The sequence below is a fragment of the Puma concolor genome, chromosome B3 (assembly GCF_028749965.1).
Source record: "Puma concolor isolate L17-30 chromosome B3, mPumCon1.1.hap2, whole genome shotgun sequence".
Classification (NCBI taxonomy): Eukaryota; Metazoa; Chordata; class Mammalia; order Carnivora; family Felidae; genus Puma; species Puma concolor.
Window position 1 is genome coordinate 23,262,517 of NC_141672.1, and position 23,436 is coordinate 23,285,952.

Sequence of the window (23,436 nt, forward strand, 5' to 3'; positions counted from 1 at the left end):
AAAGACGTTGGGTGTTTCTCTAGCAAACACTGATTCTCATAATTGACTATTTGTTGATTAAATTTCCATAAGTTGATATTTCGTTTTGTAGGATTAATAATATATTCTGCATACATATTCAATTCATAACAAGCATCTAATTATAACCTATTTTTAAATTTTGTATGTTGATGGAATAAAGGCTTTGTTGGAATAAACTGAAGCCATAGGTCAGTTTGTTTAGGCCATTATAATAAAATACCACAGACTGGTGGCTCAAACAACAGATAATTTATTTTCTTACAGTTCTAGAGCCTAGAAGTCCAAGGGCAAGGTGTCAGGGTTAGTTTCTGGTGAGGCCTCTTCTTGGCTTGTAAATGGCCACCTCTCATGTAGGGGGACGGGCATTATGGGGGGATGGGATGGGAGTATTATTGGAAGAATTGGGGGTTGGAAGACAGAGTGTCTCTTCCTCCTCTTTTAGGGATGCCAGTCCTATAGGATGAGGGCCCTACTGTGGTAACCTCATTTAGCCTTTATTACTTCCCTAAAGGCCTTATTTCTAAACAGAGTCACCTGAGGGTTAGGACTTCATATAAACTTGAGGGGGGTACAATTAGTCCATAACACATATCAAACCTGATTAATGCTTTGGTTCAGAAATTGTGGGTTTTTTGTTTTGTTTTGTTTTTTTACCAAAATCAGTACAATTATTGTTATGACAACATATCTTTTTGTTTCTCCATTATCAACCCTTAGCAATGGTACTGAGCACAGGCCAAAGATTAGGATGGAGTAAGTAGGAAATCTTTGAGAACAGGGAAATGAGTCCTTAGGTTCTAAATTTGCATTTAAATCACTGTGCAGGAACAGATTAAACAGGGTGATTCAAACTGGTGATCCCAAAAGACTCACTTTGTTTGGACCACATTGGTTTTAAAACAGAGAATTGGTAGCGAACATTTAAAAAAACTTTACAATTGCGTACTTACAGCATGGAATTTGTTTTTCTTTTGAGGTATCAGAAGATCTGATAACATTAGTGTTTCATTCTTACGTGATAGGAAACTGTTGGATCTGAGAAGAACCATGGACATAATCCTATTAGAAGGACCATCCTTCCAGCCCTTCCAAATCAATAGTGTTCAGGTCCTAAATGTGTTACTTATGAATGTTCATTAAACTTTCTTAATGTAATAATACAAAAATTTTTTTTTGATTTTTTTTGTTTTCAAGATATTTTTCTGTTTTATTAAACACAAGGTGCTTCCTCTTTACAAGAACTTAACGGCATCTAATTTTTCACTTAATTGCATGTGTCCTGTCCTCACTATGTGCAAAACAGTGTACTAGTTTTAGTGTGTGTTTGAGCATACAAACATGAACACACATCCACTCCCAGGGTGCTTTAAATTGAAGAATATTTTTAAATTCTTGAAAAAAGTCTTTTAAGGATTTAGTATATCAAATTCATTAACATTCAAGGATAAAGATGTGCACGTGTTTAAGGTGCCAAATAAGTAGCAAAAAGACTTGGTTGAAAATATATCTTTTCCAGAAATTATACATCTAACTTTCCCCTTTTCCCTTGTATAATACGATAATTATTTGGGCTTTTCCATTTATTTATTTTTCTTGAGTAACTGCTAAAGTTTGATGAGGTGAACAAAAGGTATGATCAAAGGTGAACAAAAGGTTCAGATTGTAGTTTCTTTTTTTTTTTTAAGTTTATTTATTTATTTTGAGAGACAGAGCATGCATGCATGAGTGGGGGAGGGGCAGAGAGAAGGAGAGAGAATCTCAAGCAGGCTCTGTGCTCAGAGCACATACCCACATGGGGCTAGAACTCACAAACCATGAGATCATGACCTGAGCCGAAATCAAGAGTTGGCCGCTTACCCGACTGAGCCACCCAGGTGCCCCTATTCAGGTTGTAGTTTTGACATAGAAGCAGGCAGCAATAGTGTAGACTTTCTCTTATTTTGCCTGGTTAATATCAATTAATAAATGACTTAGGTAGTGATGTTTTAGAATAATTTTCCAACTGACTTATATCTAAAACTACTGATTAAATTGTCTAGAATAATTTTTTGTTACATAGTGTGTTGAACATATTTTCATTTTCAAGACTTTAGCAATATAGAAGTATGGAGAATAAATTTGGAATATATGTTCTCCTTTCCCTCTTGACACCTCTCTCCTGAGTGGGCATAATCATCATCAACAATTTGGCATTCATATTTTCAGTCCTGTATTGGTTTGGTGGGTTGAACTCCAGTTGTTTTTGATAAAGATGTATATTTTAATTGCTAAATATAGTGGCCCTTTCCTTTGGCAGTCTTTGACACTAAGCATATCCATCCTGTTGTAGTATTTTCCTTTTCTTCCTTTGCAAAACTCGGATTTTCTTCCTGCCGTTCCAACTACTTCTCAGCTTTATTTTTCGTTTCTCTTCCATTCATCTCTTCTAAATTCTTCTCTCTTGTCTCCATAGACACTCCATGGGCTGTTTTGTCTTGATGCTGTTGATTCTTTACTTTGTATCTCTCATCCATATCTCTCGAGCTTTAGATCTATATATCCAACCAGTCATTTACACTTCTCTGTGTTAGTCCTAACAAATTCAGCTTATTCCAATCTGTTGTTAACTTTTTAACCCCTAAATCTTTGCTTCTAGTTTTCCTCTTTCACATTTCTTCAGCTAGAAACACCAGTACTGATTCCTTTCTCTCTTTTCCCCCTAACATTTAAGTCTCAAGTACACACACTTGGGTCCATTCCATGTCATTTTTGCTTGTTTTGAATATTGGTAACATTCTCCTGAGTTCCAGCCTCCAACATGTGCTCCACTCTCTCCATAGAGTGTGCTTTTGAAAGAATAGTCCAATTCACTTCCTTCTCTCTCTCATATTGTGGTTCGGTGGGGATGGTGGTATATGACTCATCCTGACCTTTGACCCTATATTCTGCCTCCATGCTTTATTTAGAAAAAAGTTGTAGTAGAAAATGTTCCTTTTATTTGGTAGAGAGTTGACTATGTTTCCTGGTTTCCTGTCCTATGGAAGCTTTTTATCTTTTTGTATTTGCGTGGGAATTTCAAAATGGATATTGGGAAATGAAGCAGTCTTAATTAAAGTTTACAATCATATTTGGAAGTCCACAGCTCAATTTATTTTTTATTAAACTTTTTTTTTTTCAACATTTTTTATTTATTTTTGGGACAGAGAGAGACAGAGCATGAACGGGGGAGGGACAGAGAGAGAGGGAGACACAGAATCGGAAACAGGCTCCAGGCTCCAGCCATCAGCCCAGAGCCTGACGCGGGGCTCGAACTCACGGACCGCGAGATCGTGACCTGACTGAAGTCGGACGCTTAACCGACTGCGCCACCCAGGCGCCCCTCAATTTATTTTTTAAAAAAATTTTAATGTTTATATACTTTTGAGAGAGAGAGAGACAGACAGAGTATGAGTGGGGGAGGGGCAGAGAGAGAAGGAGATGCAGAATCTGAGGCAGGCTCCAGGCTCTGAGCTGTCAGCACAGAGCCAGAGGCAGGTCTTGAACTCACAGGGTGCAAGATCATGACCTGAGCCAAAGTCGGACGCTTAACTGACTGAGCCACCCATGCACCCCACACAGCTCAGTTTCAGTTGGAGACTTCCAAGGGGTGCCTGGGTGTCTCAGTTGGTTAGGCATCTGACTTCTGCTCGGGTCATGTCTCGCGGTTTGTGGGTTTGAGCCCCGCATCGGGCTCTGTGCTGACAGCTCAGAGCCTGTGCTTCAGATTCTGTGTCTCCCTCTCTCTCTGCCCCTCTGCCACTCATGCTCTGTTTCTGTCTCTCAAAAAATAAATAAACATTAAAAAATAAAAAGAGAAAAGTAAGTTGGGGACTTCCTGTTTTTATCTAGTGACATTCAGGTAGGACAGAGGCCTATAAATTATGTAGCAGATACTAAAGCCAGGTGTCATCTCCACAAGGAGATTTAATTTTAATTTGTTTTTCTGTCCCTTATTTACCTTCTTCCTTTTGTTAATTGTTAAATAGCTGAATTGTTATATAATTCACATATCATACAATTGACCTATTTAGACTGTATCACTCATTATTTTTAGGTGTATTCACAGAGGTGTGATGCCACAACCACAATGAATTTTGGAATATTTTATCACCCTAAAAGAAAATATGGACCCTTTAGTTATCACCTCCTAAATTTGTCCATCCCACTCACCCCTCATATAGCCTTAGTCAACAAGTAACCTTTCTATCTCTATAGATTTGCCAGTTCTTGACATTTCCTATAAACGAAATCATACAGTATGTGGTCCTTTATGAATGACTTCTTTCATTTAGCAGAATGTTTTCAAGGCTCATCTATGTCGTAGCATGTGTCAGGTCCTCACTTCATTGCTAAATAATAGTCCCATGTACGGATATACCACATTTTACTCATCCATCTATCAGTGGATGTTCATTTGGGTTTTTTCCATTTCTTGGCTATCATGAATAATGCTGCTATGAACATTCGGTTACGTGTTTTTGCATGACTGTATGTTTTCGTTTCTTCTAAAAATATACTCAGGAGTAGAACTGCTGGGTTATATGGTAACTATGTTTACCCTTTTGAAGAATTGCCAGATGGTTTTCCAAAGTGACTGCATGATTGTACACTCCTACCATCATTATATAAGAACTCTAATTCCTCCACACATACCAACAGTTGTTATCATATGTCTTTTTGATTCTAGCTGTCCTGCTGGGTGTGAAATGGAATCTCACTGTGATTTTGATTTGCATTTCTGTGATGCTTAATGATTCTGAGCATCTTTTCATGTGATTATTGGCCATTTGTGTTATGTTTTTTGAAGAAATGTCTCTTGCTTAATTCATTATGTCTTTTTATTTTTATTTTTTTTTTAATTTTTTTTTTAACGTTTATTTATTTTTGAGACAGAGAGAGACAGAGCATAAACAGGGGAGGGGCAGAGAGAGAGGGAGACACAGAATCTGAAACAGGCTCCAGGCTCTGAGCTGTCAGCACAGAGCCCAATGCGGGGCTCGAACTCACGGACCGTGAGATCATGACCTGAGCCGAAGTTGGACGCTTAACCGACCGAGCCACCCAGGCGCCCCCATTATGTCTTTTTATTACTGAGTTCTTTATGTATCATTCTAAATTGTTCTTTCTCAGATATATGGTCTACAATTATTTTCTCCTATTCAATGGGTTGTTGTTTCACATTGTTAATTGTGATCTTTGAAGCACAATGTTTTAATTTTGGTGAAGTCTAACTTAACAGCTTTTTTCTTTGGTTGTCTGTGCTTTTGGTGTAATATCTAGGAAATCAAGGTTGCCAGACCAAGGTTACCAAGACTTACACCTGTGCTTTCTTCTAGGAATCTGCTGTTTTTAGTTCTTACATTTAGGTCTTTGACCCATTTTGAGTTAATTTTTGAAAATTTTATTTAGTTTGAGAGAGTGGGGGAAGGACAGGGGGAGGGAGAGAGAGGGAATCCCAAGCAGGCTCCATACTGATATCTTGGAGCCTGACGCGAGGCTCAAAGCCAGGAACTATGAAATCATGACCTGAGTTAAAATCTAGAGTCGGGTGCTTACCCAACTGAACTACCCGGGTGCCCCTTGAATTAATTTTTGAAGATGGTATGAAGTATGGGTCCAACTTTATTCTTTTGCATGTGAATATTCAGTTTTCTCAGTACTATTGGTTGAAAAGACTGATCTTTCCTCATCAGATTGTTTTTGGAACCTTTGTTGAAAATCAATTGACAATATATATGTATGGGTTTAATTCCACTGATCTATGTCTGTCCTAATGCCAGTACCACACTGTCTTGATTACTCTGGCTTTCTAGTCAGTTTTAAAATCAGTTAAGTGTGACTCCTCCGACTTTGATCTTTTTTCAACACCTGTTTTTGGCTATTCTGGGTCCCTTGAATATCCATATGAAATTTAAGATCACATTGTCAATCTCTCCAAAGATCTCAGCTGGGATTTTGATAGGCATTGCATTAAATCTGTAGATCAGTTTGGGGAGTATTTCTCTTAATACCTTAATGATATTAAGTTTTCTCGTGTATGTACATGTAAAATCTTCTCATTTATTTAGGCCTTCTTTAATTTTTTCAACAGTTTTTTGTAGTTTTCAGAGTATAAATTTTGAACTTCTTTTTAAAAGTATGTTTTTCTTTTTAAATGTATGTTACTCTTTTGATGCTATTGTAAACAAGATGGTCTTTTTAACTTAGTTTTGGATTGATGATGCAAGTGTATAGAAATACAAGTGATTTATGTATAATGATATTTTCCTGCATAATTGCCCTGCTATGACCTCCTGGTACAATGTTAGATAGAAATGGTTAGAGCAGACATTATTTTCTTGTTTATGATCTTAGGGATAAAGCATTCTGTCTTTAACCATTAAGTATGATAATAGGTATGGGCTTTTCATAAAAATGTTTTATCAGGTTGAAAAATTTCCCTTCTGTTCCCTTCTGTTCAGTGTCTTTATTGGGAATAGGTGTTTAATTTCATCATACACTTTTTTCTGAATCTTGATATGATCATGTAGCTTTTGCCCCTCCTTCTCACAAACAGTCTGTGGAAATGGCAGATTGGATACCACTATTCTCAGGCTGCAGTGTCTGAGGTGGAGTGGCCACACTATCAGTGAGGGGTTGATAATGGAAGGAATCCCTAGTTTCTCCACTTCACTTGCCAGCAATTTAGCTACTCAAATCAGAACTATGACGGTGAAAAATCCTAGCCATCTGACCTTCCAGTGCCATACTTAACTATTATGATCTGTTTCTGCTCACATCACTTTTGATTCCAGATGTGTGAATTTTCCAAATGAGGTAATTCTCCAGTTCTCTGCAGATACCAACAGGGTGTCCCACAATTTAATTCACCTCTGACACAAACTATCCAGAGTTAGTACAGATACCACAGGTTAAGGGCTCGGCCCCACCTGTACCCAATTCAGATATCCCCAGGTTACCTACACTTCCTTCTGACCTGGCTACAAATTGGGGGTTCTCATGGCTCTCTCTCCAGGTTCAGTAATTTGCTGTCATGGTTCACAGGCCTAAGGGAAATACTTTACTTACCAGTTTATTTATAAAGGATACAAATAAGCAGCCAGATGAAGAGGTTATACCTGCAAGGTCTATATAGGGCAAGGTCTCCAAGAGTCCCCATGGAGTTTGGGGATGTCTCATGCTCCTGGCATGTGGCTATGTTCACCAGTCTGGAAGCTAATCCAACCTCATTGTTCAAGAGTTTTTAGGGGTGCCTGGGGGGCTCAGTAGGTTCAACTACCTAAACCACCTCATTAGCATGAGCTTGGGTGTAATCTAAGAGCTTGTTATGAATAACAAAGGACATTCTTCTCACTCTGGAAGTTCCTGGGCTTTAGGAGCTCTGTGCCAAGAATAAAGGACAAAGACCAAATATCTTTCTTATTATGCCACAATACCATATAACTTGACTGTGAACTGGGGGAAGAGGGACCCCTGTCTTGGCAATACCCTCCCAGAACGTGGAGTGGGGCTTTTGTCATGCAGGGTGCAGTCCTTCCCCTGCCCACATCTAGCTTCCACCTCGCATTTTCATTAAAGAGCAGCTTGGCAGAACTCCTCGTGCCATCATTCTGGAAGGCAAACTTCCATGAAGTCCCCCCTTTGTTTCTGATGAGCGTTTGTGATAAATGTGATCTAGCTTTTGCCTTTACAAGCTCCATTTCCCTTCATGTAACACATTCACATACTATACCTTGGTCATCTTACAATATTATCATATAATTTTTCCATAATTTGACTAGTGATAATATTTCTTCTGTGTCATAGAGATACCATCTGCTCGACAGACCTTCTGACCAGAGAAACTGGGCATCTTTTTCTGTTCTGGGGGGTGTTTGAAAGCTGATACATGTGGGGATCCCCCAGTCTAGTGGCTGTATCCCAGTCTCACTTTATCATAAGCTATCCTACTGCCGCTACTTTTAATATACTGTGGCATATCCTGAGAACTTCCTAGATTTCTGGAGGCCTAGAACTTTCTTGCTTACTGATGAATGCTGTTCCGGAAAATTCTCCCTTAGCTTAACCTAACTTTCCTGTTTAGTCCACTCTTCCTTTAATTTGCTTTTTACTGAAGTAAAGACTTTTATTTAGAATCAAATAGAACTTGAAGGATAGGCTCACTTGGGAAGGTCCTGAGACATGACTGAAATCCTGTCCTAGTGAAGGTGAAAGAAAAATTTATTTATTTATTTATTTTTTACTCATCCCTGATTTAAATATCTAACTAATAAAGATGGTGTGGTTAGAGTCTGAGAAAACGAGAGTTGCTTCAACTAAATTCCCTAGTCTTTTAAATGTGGGAAAATACTAACTTTATCTCCCTCCTGTGATATAGAATATCTTTTCCCGATTAGCTGGACCCTTGGGAATATGCATTTTTAAAACCAAAACTATGAATTTTATCTTTCTTTTTTAAAAAATCTTTGAATTAAACTCTATTTTGTAACAAGTCTCTAGTTCTATTGTGTGGTATGTTTGACTTTAAAATGCTTTAAAGTGTACCAGATTGCCTTATATATCACATCAGGGATCTAATTGGAGTATGACTAGGAATCCAGCAGGCCAGACTTCTCTGTAGTATTACCTTTACAAACATGATAGAGGATATCAGATATTTTATAAAAATCCAAGAAAATTTGGCTTAATTTCGACACCATCTTTGAAGTCATTATGGAAATTAAAACATTATAGATTTTTTTTTTTATTTTACTTATGTTTGCTATGGTCTGTTCAGTTATCATGACTTTTCCTTCATGTTTTGAAATGCTACTGTTTTCTAGATTTTTTGAAAAATTAGATATATGTGTCATTTTTTTAGACTAAACTTAAGTGGCTCTGTGAGGAACTGAAGGAGAGAGAAAACAGAGAGAGGAGTCTGCGGCACGAGCTGATGCTGTGCAGACAACAGCTGAGGAGTATGACCGAAAACAAGGAATCTGAGCTCCAGTGTCTCTTCGAACAGATAGAAAGACAAGAGCAGCTTCTGGAAGAAATACAACAAGAGAAGAGAGGTGTGTTAGCTGTTCTTACTCTTATTTTTCTTTGTTTACATTCGTGGAATCCTAGGATTGAGGGAAAAAACAAAACAAAGCCATTTCCGTTGTCTCTACTTGGAATATTTCCAAATCCCTCTCCTTTCCTTGTCTCTGGTCTCCCTGTCTTTCTTCATTTCTGGATCCAGAAGAGGAAACTGTTCGCCCTGAGAGTTTTTCCTTCAGCTAGTACATCTCTCCTATGTACATAGCCCTGTGTCCGTGGCCATTAGGAAGTTTGCATTTGGTAAGATGTGTGTTCTTCCCTGATAAAATGCTGAAGTTTATATTTTACTTCAGTAAAATATTCATAAATTTATTCAATAAATATTTACTCTGTGCCAATTTTGTCTTGGACACTATTATAGGTGCTGAGGATACATCAGTGAATAAAGGGGAAAAAAAGTCCTCTTGTTTAGTTTACATTGTATTGAGTGGAGTGACAGAAAATAAATGTAATAAATAGGTAAATTGTTTAATATATTAGAAGGTTATAAGCACCATGGCAAAAAGAGTAGAGTAAGGGAAGGAGAGTTTGAGGCAATACTTTACAAGTTAGACAGGAACTTTGGAAAACTGCTTTTCTGTTTGGTTCTAGAAGGGATGCATCGTGACGGGAAGAAGAAAAATAGCACTGTGTATCGGAATCCTGTGGGTATCTTGTGTCAGGCTTAGGTCTTTCTTTATTGGTGAACTTCATTAATTTAAGAAAGAAACTTAATGTAGGGCCCTACTAAGAAAAACAGAACTTTGACATATGATAATCCTCTAAAATTTGTTTTGGTTTTTCATTTTAGTTATCAAGATGATGATGATGATTCTTCCTCCCCCTCCTCTTCCTCCTCTTCCTCCTCTTCCTCCTCTTCCTCCTCTTCCTCCTCTTCCTCCTCTTCCTCCTCTTCCTCCTCTTCCTCCTCTTCCTCCTCTTCTCCTTCTCCTCCTCCTCCTCCTTCTTCTTCTTCTTCTTCTTCTTCTTCTTCTTCTTCTTCTTCTTCTTCTTCTTCTTCTTCTCCTCCTCCTCCTCCTCCTCCTCCTCCTCCTCCTCCTCCTCCTCCTTCTTCTTTTTGTTTTATTTATTTATTTTTGGGGGAGAGAGAGAGCTGGGGCCGGAGACAGAGAGAGGGAGGGATCAAGAATCCCAGGAGGGCTCCACATTGTCAGCAGGGAGCCTGACGTGGGGCTCAAACTCACACACTGTAAGATCATGACCTGAGCCAAAATCAACAATCCGACACTTAACTGACTGAGCCACCCAGGTGTTGCCCCAGTTATCAGGATTATTCTTTCTACATGTTCCAGTTAAAAATTATTTATTGCTATACTGCAGTGATTCTCAATTTTTTTTTTTTTTGCTATCAGGACCACATTATATTCTTAAAAAGGCAAATAATATCTTCATATTATTAATAAGGGGTCTTAGATAGTTCCCAAACCATCTTTTGTGAACTACCGCTCTAGTGCACTTGAAAGATGCAAACTGTGCTAGTAGTGAAAGTCAGAGGATGCCTATACACGCACACACACACACGCGCACACACACATACAGACAGTACAACAGAATCTTTTCTTTTTTTTCAAAAAAAAGTTTTTTAATGTTTATTTATTTTTGAGACAGAAAGAGGCAGAGCATGAGTGGGGGAGGGGCGGAGAGAGGAAGACACAGAATCTGAAGTAGGCTCCAGGCTCTGAGCTGTCAACGCAGAGCCTGATGCAGGGCTCGAACTCACAGACCTTGAGATCATGACCTGAGCTGAAGTCAGACACTCAACCAACTGAGTCACCTAGGTGCCCCACAACAGAATCTAATTATGGAATTTATAGCTAAAACACTGTATGATCTCTGAACATGTTATAGATTATTCACTGACACTAGATTGCAACCTGGTTTTACTTTTAGTAAACATTGTCAATATTGTCACCCAGTAAATCATTTCTTTTGTATAAGGATTAATGCAATTGTATATTATAAATAACTGTAACTGTTAGCAGGATGAATCCAAGGAGAAAGAACCAAATATTTGTGCACATAAGTAATTATTTTCAAATGCCCAGCTTTTTCATAAAAGCTTTAGAAGATAAGTTGTAAAGTTTATAATCTCTCAAGGTGATTCTTTTATTTCTACTTTTCAAATTTAATAAAAATGTATTGATTGTTTTATATCTATATAGCACTTGAATTCTTTTATGCATCTTAAAATTAGCTTGTCAGTTTTTTAAAGAGAATCTAGTATTTTAATGGGACTGTGTTGAATGTACACATTTAAGAATGGACATCTTGATATTGAATCTTCCAGTCCGTGAACATTGTGTATATTATACATTTATTTAGGTTTTTAACTTTTCTCATGGATATTTTGTACTTTTCAACTAACAGGTCTTGAACATCTTTTTTAGATTTATTCCTACTTTGTCTCTTATTTATGATGTTATATTAAATGTCATTTTATGTATTTATTAATTTTATTTTTTAAATGTTTATTTATTTTTGAGAGAGACAGAGAGACATAGCCTGACAGGGGAGGGGCAGAGAGACAGGGAGACACAGAATCGGAAGCAGGCTCCAGGCTCCAGGCTCCAAGCTGTCAGCACAGAGCCCAATGTGAGCCTTCAACTCATGAACAGTGAGATCATGACCTGAGCTGAAGTCGGACGCTCAACCGACTGAACCAACCAGGCACCCCTTAAATGTCATTTTAAACGTTGAATTTCCAACATTCTTTTCTAATAGAAATACAATTGATATTTTTTGTATGTATTAACCTTATATTCTGCAACCGTGTTAAGCTCATTTGCTAGTTGTAGTAGCTTTTTGTTAGCTGTTTGTTGTTATTGTTGTTTTTGATTTCTTAGCACTTAGGGTTTTCTTTGTACATGATCATGTCATCTGCAAATAAGGACAGTTTTGGTTCTCCTGCTTGTTTTTTTTTTTTTTTTTTTTTTTCCTTAATCAACTGGATGGAACTTCCAGTACGTATTAAACTAACCTTATATTTTTGGGATCAACTCTATCAAAATGTATTTTTCCTTTTACATATAGCTGGATTTGATTTATTAATAGTAAGATTTTTTGCATCTATGTTTATGAAGAATATTCTGTAGCTTCTTCTAATGTCTTTATCTGATTTGAATGTTAGTATAACAGTGACCTTTTAAAATGAGTTGTGTTTTGCCTTTATGTTTTGGAAACATTTGTATGAAGTGTGTATTATTTCTTTTTAAATGTATGATAGAATTGATTAAAGAAGCTTTTAGGCCTGTAGTTTTTGTCTGGGAGAGGTTTTAAATTTCAAACTCAAAGTCTTTTTTTTTTTTAAGTTTAATTTTTATTTTGAGTGAGAGTGAAAGAGAGAGAGAAAGTGTGAGCAGGGGAATGGGTAGAGAGAGAGATAGAGAGAGAATCCCAAGCAGGCTCCATGCTCAGTGTGGAGCCTGATGGGGCTTGATCTCACAACCACAAGATCACGACCTAAGCTCATATCAAGAGTCAGACGCTCAATTGACTGAGCCACCCAGGTGCCCCCAAATTCAAAATTTTTAATAGCTATATGACTATTCAGAATTTCTCCTTCTTGAGTTAGTTTTGTTAATGTGTGCCTTTCATTTTTTTTTTTTTTTAAATTTTTTTTTCAACGTTTATTTATTTTTGGGACAGAGAGAGACAGAGCATGAACGGGGAAGGGGCAGAGAGAGAGGGAGACACAGAATCGGAAACAGGCTCCAGGCTCTGAGCCATCAGCCCAGAGCCTGACGCGGGGCTCGAACTCACAGACCGCGAGATCGTGACCTGGCTGAAGTCGGACGCTTAACCGACTGCGCCACCCAGGCGCCCCAATGTGTGCCTTTCAAAGTATTGTTCATTTCATCTAAGTTGTCAAATTTATTGGCTTAAAATTTTTCATGATATCTCCTTTTTCTTTTCATTTCTGTGAGCTCTGTACTGGTGCTTCCTCTTATATTCCTGATATTGGTAATTTTCTCTCATTTTCTCTCTTTTGTTCTTTATAAGACTTGCTGAGGGTGTTATTAATTTTATTAATATTTTCAAAGAAACAACCTTTGAATTACTTTTTTATTTGTCTTTTTAATGTTTTATTGATCCCAAATTTTATTGTTTTCTTTATTTTACTTTTTGTATCATTTGCTTTTTTTCTGGATTCTTGAGCCTTATTTTAATACCTTTATTTCTTAATATCGTCATTAAAGTTATAAATTGCTATCTTAGCAACACTTTAAATGTATTCCACAAATTTTGCAATATCATGTTTTCATTATCATTTAGTTTGAATTAGAAAATATTTCCCTTGTGATTTCTTCTTTGACCTATGGGATTTTTTTAGAAGTGCACTACTTCTAGTTATGTGGAGGGTTTTCTACATACTGTATTATCAATTTCTAACTTAGTACCCTTGTGGGTATAGAATATACTTTCCATGATTCTCATCCTTTGAAACTTACAAGGACTTGTTTTATGGCCCCAAATGTGGCCTGTCTTAGTGAATTTTCTATGTGCAGTTTAAAACAAGTAATGTTCTGCATTTGTTATGAAAACTTTTGTAAATATCAGTTATGCCAAGTTGTTTCGTAACGTTCTCTGTCCCTGGTGATTTCTGTATCCCTACTGATTTTGTATACTTCTACCAATAACTTATAGAAGATTGTCAAAATATCCAGGTATTACTTTGAATGTGTGTATGTATGTCACTCTTTTTGCTTCATATATTTTTTTGAGACTGCTATTAGATCCTATTTAGTATTGACTGTGTGAATGTTTCTAATAATGAACCTATTGTAATAGTCTCAATAAAAGCAAAAGAAGAAGGACGTTAGTAATGGCAACAATGCAAAAGGTGTTTTGTAGGAATTAGTACAGGATTGGGCAGTGTAGGTGATAGAAGACATACAGGAGATTCTAAGGTCTCAGTAGTTTTGCCATTGGGAGAAGTAAGAAAGTTAGGAAGTAGGGGATGATTTGGTGGCAGAGAAAGAGGGATTCTATTCTTTACCTATTCCTTAAAGTCATAAATGAAAAAAGGTTTTGCAAAGAACCAAACTTTTGTTAACAGAGAAATAATATGGTAATCTCCTGCCTTATATGTATAAGATGTATTAGGTGCTGTCTGGTGATTCAGAAATAGTGCAGACCTAATATGACTAATGAAGACCAAGCAAAGGCTGTTATAGTTGGAGATGTATAAACATATTTATTAGGAGGTAGGGTGAAATAAATATGTTACTAGATATATAAGCAACATGTTCTGGTGAAAATGGAAGTATTGATTACTTGGGTAGACGCCCATATGGGGAAGTTTTTTGTAGGACATGGCCTTTGATTTAGATCTTGAAGAATATAGCAGGATTCCTGTAAGAGAGGAGGAACAAAGATTCTATGCAGGATTTATCTGCCTAGTGATCTCTTACTGCATACTTCAGCATTTGTTTACAATGGTATATACATAGGAGATGTGAAGGGCAGCAAGACCCATGATTAAATTTAGATATTTTGGAAATATCAAAATGAATTCTTGTAGAAATTTATGTTTGATTTCCTTCACCATCTTAGAAAGTTACCTGTCACATAGAACAGATATGGTTAACCTATTTATAAGTGAAACATGACAGAGAAACTTCCCGTTCATTGGAATTGCCATTCTTTGCACTAATATTTTTAGTTTGATTTAATGTCACATTACCTGACACATGCCGTGTTAACTAAAGCCAGTGTGCAAGGAATTTATCAGTGAGTGTTGCCAGATTTGTAGATCTGAATTGTCTGTATTCCCTGGGCTATTCTAGGCCTGTAGGTTTTTGGCTGGAGTGTTCAAAAAGGAGAGGAACTCTACTGAGAAGTTAATGTCATGGCCCTCTTAGAAGTTGGTAATTATTGACTTAGAAATTCTTCATTATTATGAATGGTAACAAAGACAAGAGTAAAGAGATGTAAACTGCAGCTGGGAGTCATTAGGTATGATATTTTAACTTGTGTAAGTAGTCATTTTAAATATTTTCTTAATAACCTACTGCTCTCTACCTTCTTAATATTCTCATAAGCTCCTGCTCCTGTATGTGCCAGTATTTCTCTATAAAAATACTTTAAAACTATGAAGTTTACTAAAAACTAACATTTACATGGAAGTTGAAAAGATTCCTTTTTTCAAAGCTCTTCAGAAGGAGGGACATTTGTGTAGGATGATTTCATTTCATTCTTGCTATATGAAATGCTAATGGTGATGAACAAATATAGCAAGACAATTGTCTTAACATATTTTCCCTAAACTGAAATTACAAGGCTTTAAACAAGGGACCTGCCTTACTTCCCAGGCAGTCTGTGGTTGTGGCTGTGACTATTTATCATGCATAATATTTCTTCTTAGAGTAATTAGAAATTGACAAGCCTCTGAAATTTTTTTCCCTTAAAGATGAAATTTTATCTTCTTATCCAGTTTCTATTTTTGGGTACATGTTATACTCATTTGGCTTTTTTGGATTAGGTCAGATCTTCACCAAACCCTACTACCCTACTATTATGATAGATACAGTGCCTAGAAAGATAGTAATTCTCCACAGCACGCACTGTGGTTTCAGCCTCCCTTAATCTATCTCTTCCTGTCATATATCACTTTTTGGGAATGTGCATGCAAGGATGAAATAAGCTATTGTCAGGACCTCTTTGTTAGGGAGTTACCTTTTCTGAATAAAAAGGAAAATACTAATAGGATGTGGAAAAAGGGAAATAGTCCCCCAGTCACTTCAAGAAGTAATATTTTTTGCAATAGAAGACTACTTGCTCAGATTGTTTGTTTGTTTTTAGGGTAGCATCTATGCCTTAGCCAAGAAGTAGGTAATGGAGAAAAGATGCCTCAAAAAACAAAAGACAACACACACACACACACACACACACACACACACACACACACACACAAATACAAATGAACAAAGCAAAACAAAACTCACAGTGTACTGTATGTAACGAAAATAAACTCTGCATAACCAAAAGACAAATCAGTAAATATTTGGCAGAAGTTAACTAATTTAATCCGAGTGGTTTACATTTTTTTTATGACACTCTGGGATTAGGTAACAATATTTGTCTTTCCTAATATTTCAGTTATATGTTAAATTTTACAGTAGAAGTATTTAAACCATTTATGTTTTTATTCATTTTGTGACAAAATTTTCTCAGAGGTTCCTGATTCACTTAGGGATGCTATAACATTGTTAGTAGTAATTCTAGCCCCATTTTGTACTATGATTTGAGTTAGCTCTCTAGTATAATATCCGAAAAAAAAATTTTTTAATAGCTGAATACCAGTAAACAGTATTAAAAGTATCCATCTAAAATAGTCTCAAACACTATTAAGATGAATATAACTTTTAGATTATTATTTTCTATTTGCTACTGATGATAGGCAAGCTTAAGCATCGTTATAAATGTTGAGTGAAGGGTCCAGGAATGGAAGAGGTTGAACACTTAAAAGAAAGCTTAATTGTATAGCAGAATCCCAAAAAGTATGAGGGTGGATGGTATCAAAGGTCACAGTGGAAAAATGAGTCCTGGAAAGAACAAGGAAAAGAGTTTAGACTTTCCTTCCTTCCTTTTTTAGTTCTTGAATACACTACTATTTTTTGGCATTTTCACTTTATCACAATAATTTATGCAGTGATTTCCTTATTTTTATTGTTCCTCAACATCTGCGATTGGATTTCATTGATCTTTGCCTATTATATGGTCAATACCTGCTTGGAGAAATGGGTAGAAGGACTGAGAGGTGGCTACTGGATTTGCCAATTAAGGCTGAGACACCTGTTTTAGTGGAAGCTTTGTGAATTTTGAACCAGATCGTACAGTGTTTGTCATAACTATATTTTTTGCAAGCTTCTTCCAAAGGTTAACACTTGTCATGTGATAGCTATCCAAGGTGTAGAGCCAGCTTAGTGATAAAGCTTGTATTTTCTATACTCATTATTCTAGCTTTGTAGAATAGTTTGAGGATGAGCATTTTTACTCTGTAATAGAAATAAGACTCAGTTTTTTTTTTCTTCATTGCTATAAAATTGCTGTGCTGTTTAAGATATTGATTCTAAAAACACTCTGCATTTTCATAGGTTCTCATTTACCTGATTTGTCTCCATGAGAGGTGTTCTCAACTTTAAAGGGCTTTTCCTTTGGTTCTACTGTTCCTGGAATTCTGAGAAACTCCTTTGAGCTGATTTCTCTGTTTTACTTTGTTTTTGTCTGAATCTCCGTACCAGTTTTGCAGCCAGATGACTGAACAGAAGATAATTTCTTAGAATTCATTTGTGGACAGAAATAAGGGAGAGCCTTGCAGTCTGAAGGCATCTTTCCTAACATCTTTCCTTGGCTACACATGGGGTCGCGTGGTTTGCATTTTGTGTGCGGCATATTTTATTTATTGGTTTAGTTTTCCCACCATTTACCCATTCATCTATTACTTATTCCCACATCACTTCAAGCAGTTTTTGTCTCATTGAAAGAATATTTGAGCATCATGGCACTTATGTAAATACTAGTCATTGTTGTCTAAGTCTAACAACAAGGAGAACCAGTTGTTTATTGCATATTGGAGTGTAATTAAGCATTCTAAATTAATTTAGGGGATGATCTCTAAATATAATATAATTTATTTATTTGGATTTTAGTCAGAAGAAATCTATCTGGGACTTTATTTTACATTGTCATCAGTTCAGAAGTTGAGAGGTGTTGATTATTAGAGATAATGAAATACTATTTTGATTGATAGATTGAGGAAATTATTTAAATTCATTAAACTGCTATTTTGTTTGATGTGAAATTATGTCTTCTCTCCTTTATTTTCAGGCTTTCTTCATAATTATTTTCAAAAAAGAATTGAGAAATAGTATTTTTATAAAATTATGTCCACTATTTGAGTCGAGCTAGAAAATTTTTAATTCATTATTTTTTTTTTAATGTTTAATTATTTTGAGAGAGAGAGAGAGAGAGAGCACACAGAGGGTCAGAGAGAGAGAATCCTAAGCAGGCCCCACACTCTCAGCACAGAGACTGATGTGGGGCTCAGCGTCAAGAACCATGAAATCGTGAACTGAGCCAAAGCTGAGAGTCAGACACTTAACCAACTGAGCCACCCAGGTGCCCCTAGAATTTTGTTTTAATCTTCACCTGTGTTTTTGCTTATATATGTTTCATTATAATACTTTTATTTCTTTTTTGAATAATTTTATTTCCTATATGTTTTATGTTATGATTTGAAATCCAGCCAGGTCATCAGAGATTGAAATTAAACACCATAGGTTGAGTGTTCCTAGGACCAGAATTAAATAAGTTAATGATATGCCTGGAGCTCCTGATACACAGATCTGTGCAGGTGTTAACTTCAGTTGAATATGAAATCAACATTGACATTGTTAGTAAGTTGGTAATAGAAAGTATGACTAATTATTCTTTAGTTAGCCATAAGTATCTCTGCCCACCCATCCCTCTGTGGAATGAACCTAATGTTTATACTATTTCTATTGGATAAACTTAATTTTAGAGACAAGCATTTTCACTATCTCCAGTAATATGCTTAGTTGGTAGTAATTAAGTATTGACTGGATGGAGAGTTCAGATATTTAAAGTTTGGATTTTTTTTGTCTTCTAAATTACTGGAGGAGTGTGTGTGTGTTTGTTCTGAACTATATTCTGGAAAATCCAGAAATGTTAAATATATGACATGAATGAATTCTTAGATTTTCTTGTTTCATCCTCTGGTAGGTTACATTATTTTCTGCTGTTTCATAGTACAACAAAACTGGTATACTTGAGTTTGAATCATGAGCATATTCAAGGAGAAGAATAAGATAGAGGTACATGTGCTAAAATAGATTTGAATGAGTTCTTAGGTCAGCAAATAACTTTATTAAATTCAAACCATATCCTTGCTGTGTTGGAGCTCTTTTAAGCATTATGTCTTTTAAGTGTTACATCTTTTCTATTTTGTTGTATATGCAATAGTTATCAATTGTGATAGGCAGAATAATAAAAGCCTACCTCCCTCAAAGATGTCCACATCCTAATTCCCAGGTTTAATCTAATATGTTATATTACATGGCAAAAGAGATTCTGTTGTTGTGATTAAATTAAATATATTGAGAAGGGAGCTTATCCTGGATTATCTGTTTGGACCAAGTGTAACATAAGAGTCCTTGAAAGTGAAAGAGGAAGCAGAAGAGGAAGTCAGAGTGATTCGATGTTAGAAAGACTCAATTTACTTTTGATGGCCTTGATGATGAAGGAGGAGGGCCATAAGCCAAGGAATATGGGTAGCCCATAAGAAGCTGGAAAATGCAAGGAAATTGATTTTTCCCTGGAGCTTCTACAAAGGCATGCACTTTTGCTGACATCATAATTTAGCCCAGTGTGACCCATATCAGACTTCTACAGAATTGTAACATAATGAATTTGCATTGTTTTAAGGCACTAAATTTATGGTAATTCATTATAGGATTCATGGTAAACTAATACACCAATAAAATCGTGAAATTAGAGATTCGTGAGAGTTTCCCTGACACTTGATTCACTGCATATCGAGAAATTCTCTAGCCTGCTTGAACCTCTTTGAGTACATGTGTCCATCTTGGATGTTTGTCAGAAAGTTAGGAATATACATATATTACTTTCAGTCTACTAAAATTAATTTTGAAATGCGCTCAGGCAGTTCTTAAAATGTGTGAAATGTGGTATTTTCAAAATGAATATAATTTCTTTATACTGTGTGTATATATTTGGTACTCTTCATTTAGGTATAGCACGAAAATTCAAAGAAATTACATTGGGTCCTGAATGAACCTGAAATATAGATACTACTTTTTGGCTTAGGCTGCTGGGAGGCCTTTGTTCATTTCTAATCCTTCCCACCTTCACATTTTGTTATTCTTCCACTTTCCATAGTATTAAAATGTATATAAAGAAAATTAAAAAATAAAATCACAAGTCAAAAATAGGGAGCCTAGAAATGTGTCCCCAGCACCTAGAGGAAGTTATTGTGGCTTATCACTTAATTTAGTTATGACTTTTCTGACATCTAAGAGGGATACTGTTGGGTCATATGATTCTTATCTTAGTTAAAGAGGGCCCGGAAACTTCTATAAGAAACAAACTTACCCTGGAAAATAAAATCTAAACTAAAATCAAAAGGAATATATTATATTCACCTTCCTACAGGCAATGTAACAAGTAGTGTTTCTGGTTATTGTTTAGGTAGTAATAAGAGCTAACATTTACTACTAGTGTGTCAGATACTAAGTGCTGTAAGCAATTTATTATTTCATTAATCCCCAAGTAGGTATTGTCATTCACCTTTGAAAAAACAAAAACAATTGGGGGTTCGTTTCTTTGTTGAAATTCTACAAAGTAACGAGGGACATGTTCTGACTTTTGTCGTCCTGAGGCACCTTGGCCTTCAGGCCCCTTCTTCTATGAAATAATTAAATTTTGGCTGTGGTGGTATGAGGATGAATATAATCCAGGATGGAGATATTATTATGTATTCATTATTATATTCATTTTTTCTTCTAGTTTTATAGAAAATTAAAATGAGTCATTTTCTTTAAAAAAAATTTTTTTTTAACGTTTATTTATTTTTGAGACAGAGAGAGACAGAGCATGAACAGGGGAGGGTCAGAGAGAGGGAGACAGGCTTCAGAGAGTCTGAAACAGGCTCCAGGCTCTGAGCTGTCAGCACAGAGCCTGACGCGGGGCTCGAACTCACAGATCGCGAGATCATGACCTGAGCTGAAGTCGGCTGCTTAACCGACTGAGCCACCCAGGCGCCCCTAAAATGAGTCATTTTCATTGGACTGAGACACAGAGCCTGCTGTGCCTAGTGGAGAAATTAGCCTCAGCTAGTAGAATAGGGGTTGTGCTATGATACTATATGGGGCATCTGACTTTATGGGGTAGGGGGTGAGGGGTATGTTGAGGACAAGAGTTCCTTAGAAAATGACACATATGGGGGTCCTAAGTCTGAGTAGACATTAGCCAGAAAGGCAGTGTTGTCCAGCAGAGGAAACAGTGTTTGTGAAGGACTGAAGTGAGAAAGAACCTTGCTGGAGCATACTGACATAAGGAGATTAAAGTGCAAACACAAAGATTATGACCGACCTAACACTTTACAGATAGTGGACTTAATGATATTACCTCTGTCCCTACGATGGACTCAATGTTCAGGTGATTGGTATATTTTGGTGGAGATAAAACTTCAATTTATCCTTGAATTCTTGACTAAGTATTAAAGTTTGATTATTCTTTATTATTTGAGTAAGTTGGGATCCAGAATGCTTTAGATACCAGATGTGGTTGTGAAGAATAAACATATGCATGTCGTGAAATTTAAAATGGAAATATTTTTAAATAGTGACTGCCAACATACTGTATATAAATCCTGTGTTGCCTTATAGCTATGAGATTTTAATTTAAAACTCCAAGGAAAATTTTCTTTTAATTGAAAAAATTAATAAGAAAGATTTCCTTAGAGCCCTTAAAACCTATCCTTATACTTATGATTTGAAAGATTACTTTATCTGATTTACTTGTCCTCTGCAACAAGTGACTTTACATGATTTTCCTTGGTTGTTTCTTGCATATCTACTCCTTCCTCCACTTAGATGGCTTTTTTTTTTTTCTTTTTTTTCTGAGCAAGAGAAAGAGCAAGCGAGCACGGGAGAGGGACAGAGAGAGAGGGGGAGAGAGAATTCTAAGCAGGCTCCATGCCAGCAGGGCAGAGCCCGATGCAGGACTCCATCTCACAAACCACGAGATCATGACCTGAGCTGAAATCAAGAGTCAGATGCTTGACCTATTGAGCCACCCAGGTGCCCCGAGATGACCTCCAACTTTCTTAGCTCTGTATTCATCTTCAAGGATTGCAGAAGCTTCCTATTTGCAAGATCTTCTTAACCTTTAGTCTGCTTCACTGGTCTTCATCTATGAGCCTGCCAGAGCTCCCAAGACCGAGGACTTTCCCAAACAGACACACTCCAGTGGATGTGTTCAAGTTCACCCTATTCCCTGGGCCCAAGCCATCCTTTATCCATTTCTCTGCTATTTAATAAAGCATAACATCTTTTAGAAATAACCTTGAATATGCTCAGATTAATACAAAAAAGTAAATCCTTCTCAAACTTTGGTTTTGTATTTTTATAATAAATTACTTGCAACACCCCCCACAATTGACCTCCATTCAATAGCATTTCATTCGAGAAAACACATGTGTGCACATACAACTGCTTTTCTAATTAGTTCTGCCAAATGAATCTTCATTAAACACAGCTTTGAGCCTGAGATCCTCAGCTCAGACACCTTCAGTGGTTTTCTCACTGCTGAACAATTAAAGTTCAAACTCTTATAGGAGCCCACCATTTTCCCCTTCTTCTTATGAAAACTCTGCCCTTGGTAGCAGACATTTTTCCTTTTACCACTCCATTACTATTAAAACATTTGGATATAATTACATGACATTCACCATTTATTGCTCTTTGTTCTGGGTAACTGTATGTGTATTTTTTTTATATTAAGTTTTAATCTCATTTATTGACCCCTCTCTTTCCATTGCATCTTGTACCATTTTTTTAAAATATTTAAACCAGAAATAAACAATTTTTGGATGTTTGGTAGGTGTGCAGGTAGATGGATGGGTGGGTGCAGAGATAAATGAGTGGCATATATTTAGCCTTCTACCTCTTTATCCCATTTATTATGGTATCTTCATCATACTTAGGTCTGTTTTACCAATCAAAAAGGAAGAAAACATCAGTATTGATTTATTTTATTTCTGCTTCAAGACACAGGAACAAACATGAGGTTTTAGACAACAACTCAGAATTTCCCTCAAACTATTCTTATAATGTCCTTTAGTAGTTTAGCTATCTTCACTAAATTTTTGAAACTAGAATAATTGGCAATAAGAGAATCCTTCTCCTATCTCCCTAGTAGTATTTGGAAAGACTTTAATACACGTGTTCTCCTTCCTATATTTGATGATAGTTCATCACGTTAGCTGTGAGAGATTGCAAATTTGATCTATTTCCTATTGAGACTATTGACCTTATCTTAATGATGTCACTCTTTGAAAAGATTCCTTAGCAGTGTCCCTTTCCTCCCAGTGATGTTGTTAGATCTTTATGTTCAATTATTTACTATCAATGTCTTTGAGATGGCCTCTAGGGGAAGGAAGGAAGCTAACATTTCTTGAGGGCTTTCTATATTCAAGTTTTCATATTTATTATCACATTTAACTCTTAAACTTGTAAGACTATAAATCCCATTTTACAGTCAGGCAGCTGACTC

At 36.4% G+C, this 23,436-nt stretch overlaps 1 protein-coding gene across 9 annotated transcripts in view; it reads left to right on the forward strand.

Moving 5' to 3' along the window:
* Positions 1-23,436, forward strand: part of CEP128 (centrosomal protein 128) — a 397,276-nt gene that overhangs the window by 160,732 nt on the left and 213,108 nt on the right. For all 9 annotated transcript variants that reach the window (XM_086709100.1, XM_086709103.1, XM_086709099.1 and 6 more), the window contains one exon: positions 8,900-9,092. In XM_086709100.1, coding sequence (XP_086565226.1) covers positions 8,900-9,092 — 193 coding nt within the window. The remainder of the gene's footprint in view (positions 1-8,899; positions 9,093-23,436) is intronic.